We start from the raw sequence: 4240 nt of genomic DNA on the forward strand, positions 1-4240 counted from the left end.
GAGGGGATGAATTTATAATTTATAGTTATGGACCTTAAGATAAAAGAAACAGGATTTTTGACTGAAACTTGGCACTGAGGCAAACATTTATACTGATTCAAAGAAAACTATTTATCATTTATTTTATTCAATTTTTATTTATATAAACACACATTTATATCCACGTGTACACACACACACACACACACACACACACACACACACGATATACGCCCATACATATACCTGTACCTGTAATAACCCTGTCTTTCCGTCATCGAGACTATGTAACTGTAGAAATAGATTTTAGTACCGTCTTAATAATAAGTACTTGACCAAAAATATTGTATACGAATGTAATATCCATACAGACCAGAATACATTTACCTACAGAGTTTCTACTTGCCCACTTCAAACGGAGATTACATAACCATACTCGAGGCTCTAGAAGAAGAGGCGTGGCTAAAATGGCATCACTTTTAACTTTCTAGAACTTCCTCATTGAGCCCTATATAAAGGTGGTTTTTGGTGGCAACTCTAGCAGCCACCCAACATCTCCATTCTCATGGCAGTTAGAAGATACATATTTAATCGTCATGAATATAGTGTGATTATTTTCCCGTTGTGCTGGATCAGCCACAGATTGCTAGACAGCAGTTTAATTGTTGTAGATCCCGGCAGTATGTCTCTCCCTTTATGGGTAATTGTTGCTGTTAGTTTTTGCGAAAAGACCAACACAGAAAACACTGTGTGCGGTAAATAAAGTTTATGTTAATTGCTGGTGAGTGTTGTTAATTATTTTTACCCGCAGCCTTAGAAAGAGATTTTCGTTTTCCACCAACAACAAGTACAAAAACAACAGCTCACAGACGGGCTTTACCTTAGCTCATGTATTATAATAACGGGCATTATAGTTCAATATAATGATTTGATTGTTATTCAAGTATTAGATATGTTCATAACGACATCATCCACATTTAATCACTGGATATACACCCCCTCCATTCTAATTTGTTCTATTAGCTTTCTCGTTATGGAACACTAAATATTAAATGGTAAATATTTAATATTGGGTCTATAAAGTAGTCAAGTATCTTATTACTTGTTATACACTGTTATAATATCCTTCTATTATTAGTCTCTAAAAATCAATCCTAACCCTAACCCATAAACTTCCTTGTCTTTCTCATTCTCTCGTCTTCCACTTCTTCCTCCTTCTCTATATCCCGTATTTATTATCTTCTTAAATGTTTATTTTTTTTGTTACTCCCGTCTATTTACTTTATATATTTGGGGTTTTTTTCTCTTTTTTTTCATCTTAAAGCAGTAGTGCTGCAAATTTTACTCTTCTAAGTGTGCGTGTATATACATGTATATGTATACGTGTTAGCATATGTTGATGTATGTACAGGGTGTTCGGGCTAAATTTGATGATTTATTTTAATGCCCCTTTTTTTTTTCAGGAACAGCTTGATGTATTGGTGAATACTCAACGGCCTTGGAGAGCATAAAGATTGAAGTTGTAAATGATAAAAAGAAAGCTGACATAGAGGACTGAAAGCCATCTGGATATTGGAAAGGGCTTACCTGTATCATAATGATTTGTGCTGGGTATCAAAATGCTGACATCATGACTGCTACTCAATGCTCTGAGAACACTGTAAAGGCTGTAGGGCATGACGTGGACAGCTGCAATAGAGACAACAAAGCCATGGCCAGTAGAGAGGGACAAGCTGGCGTTCTGACTGCATCTTCACACAAGGATTCACCCAACAACTGCAAGATCATGTGATCAAAAATCCGAGTAAGGGAATTCAAGCTTTGGCAAGAGAGATGGGTTTTGGAGTTGCCATCATGAAGCCAAACCCGAATGGGGGGGGGGCTTTGCTTCCACTCATACAAAAGGCACAAGAGACAAATTCTGACAGCCAAGGGGATGATGAAGGCAAAGAAGCTGCTGAACAAACTGAGGTATCCTGTTGAGCTGGGGATGATCTGGTTCTTTTCAGACGAGAAGAACTTCTGCCTGGGCCAGTTGCACAACACTCAAAACAACAGGTGGCTTGTCTACGATTCATGTGTGTCCAACATGTCATGAAAACCATGTTACCCCAAACTGTGATGGTCTTTGGGTGTCTTCAGTGAGGTTGACATCTTTGAACAGGGCCTTATGCTCAACTCAGATGTCTCTGTGAAGCAACTGGAGACTGTGGTCAAGCCCTGGCTAGATAGGGTTGCTGCTGGAAGGTCATATGTGCAGCAGCATGATTCAGCTCCTTGCTACTAGAAAGAGTCACAAGTTGTTGTCAGAGAATTTCTATGACTTCACCAGCCCCGATGTCTGGCCTCCTAATTCCTCCACTTGCAATTCCATGGATTACTATATATGGGATATAAAGGAGAAGGACACCAACTGCTCTGCTTCCAATACCAAGGCCAAGCTGGTGGCCAAGATCAACGATCTTCCCAGGGTTGTAGTGGGGAATGCATGAGCCAGATTCCAGAGCTGTTGTGAAGCCATGCTGGAAGCTGAAGGCTTCCCCACTTTAAATAAACTCTTATTTCCCAACCATTATCTGGTTGATATTTTGGGACTTTAGAATATTTTTGTGTTTGGATGGGATATTGCATTTTCTCTTCTGTGTGTGTGTGTGTGTAATCTGCTACTTTATTAATTCTGCTAAGTGTATTATAAATAAGTGCAATCATAAAAAGGAAAGCGTGGGTAGGCATATCAAAAAGCAAAGTTGACCACAGTGAGATTTGAACTCTCTGCAGATCATAAACCCCTTATTTAGTTCTTTTCATTATTCTCTCTATTTCATTACCATGTAGACATGTAAATATAGTTTCAATAGTTTCGTTTTTCTCATTGTTGCCTTAAGATAACCTTAAGTTCATGCACATCCTTAACCACAACATATTCATTTATTAAAGTTTATCACACAGTCACTTATTTCTCTAATTTTGTCATAGATTGGCTGACCGAAAACTCAGATTTTTCAATTTTATTTTACTATTATCGACATATAAACTAGCGCACGCACTCAGATTCCCCTACTCGGTTTTTAATAATTCCCCCGAAAGAATACGAATCCAGAAGATGCTCTTGTCTAAATTTGCTAGTTCGCGGTACACCCACCCTTACACCCCTCCACCTGTACTGGAAGTTCCCATCCTCTGCCATCCTTTGGTTGTCTCCCATGAACACTTCTAAAGGCTTTACGCCATCCCCACCACTACTTAGGGCTTATCTCCTATGTAAGGTAGTGATCATATAGTGCAAAAATATGATAGTGTAGTGTATGCAGGTTGAATTGAAGTCTATTGTTTGTTTATGAATTCTGCCAAATGTGAGCTTTCTTTTCAGGTACATGACACTGCTGTACCCCGTCCCAGGGTCTCACGGGCTCACACTTCCCACACCCTCAGGGTTGGTACTCTCAACGTCGGCACACTAAAAGGTAGGTCTGGTGAGATTGTTGAGATGCTTGAACGGAGATGTGTCGATTTGTGCTGCCTCCAAGAAGTAAGGTGGAGAGGAGGTTCCACTAGGTTCCTCACAGGCAAAGAACACAGGTACAAGATTTTCTGGGCAGGGAACACATACAGGGTCGGGGGCGTGAGTATACTTCTTGCGGAGAAATGGGTTGATAAGGTAATCGAGGTAGTCAGTGTCTGTGACAGAATACTTAAGATTATATTGGTGCCGCAACATGGGTTAGCAACCATTATCTCAGCCTATGCTTCTCAGCTGGGGCTACCTGATGGGCTGAAAGACCGATTCTATGACACCCTCTTGCAGACTACCTCGTTGACGAATGACAGGGACATTCTCTTTGTGGCTGGTGACTTCAATGGACATGTTGGACAACATTCAGGGGGCTTCTATGGCGTACATGGAGGCTATGGTTTTGGTTCCCACAATGAGGAGGGAACCAGGCTGCTGGAGTTCTGCGATGCAAATGATCTTATGGTTTGCAAGTCTAACTTCAGGAAACCTGCCAATCACCTATTCACCTACCGATCTGGTAGACACACTAGTCAAATTGACTACATCCTCACCAGAAAAAGAGAAAGATGGCTGCTTATAAATGCCAAAAGCTTCCCAGGCGAAGAATGTACCCCACAACATAGACTAGTAGTTAGTGACTTCAGGATCAGGGCTAAGTGGTTGCGCAGAAGATGACCAGCTTGGAGGAGAAGGGTCTGGAAGCTCAAAGATCCTGCGAATGGACAGAGATTTAGAAACTTATTACTC

The 4240-nt window shown here is 40.6% G+C and overlaps 1 protein-coding gene across 1 annotated transcript in view; it reads left to right on the forward strand.

Moving 5' to 3' along the window:
• LOC128247058 (craniofacial development protein 2-like) overlaps positions 1-4211 on the forward strand; it is an 8842-nt gene extending 4631 nt beyond the window's left edge. Inside the window, exon 2 of the mRNA XM_052965830.1 lies at positions 1443-4211. Coding sequence (XP_052821790.1) covers positions 3317-4168 — 852 coding nt within the window. The 5' untranslated portion in view covers positions 1443-3316 and the 3' untranslated portion in view covers positions 4169-4211. The remainder of the gene's footprint in view (positions 1-1442) is intronic.
• Positions 4212-4240: the final 29 nt, after the last annotated feature.

The sequence above is a fragment of the Octopus bimaculoides genome, chromosome 2, assembly GCF_001194135.2.
Source record: "Octopus bimaculoides isolate UCB-OBI-ISO-001 chromosome 2, ASM119413v2, whole genome shotgun sequence".
Classification (NCBI taxonomy): Eukaryota; Metazoa; Mollusca; class Cephalopoda; order Octopoda; family Octopodidae; genus Octopus; species Octopus bimaculoides.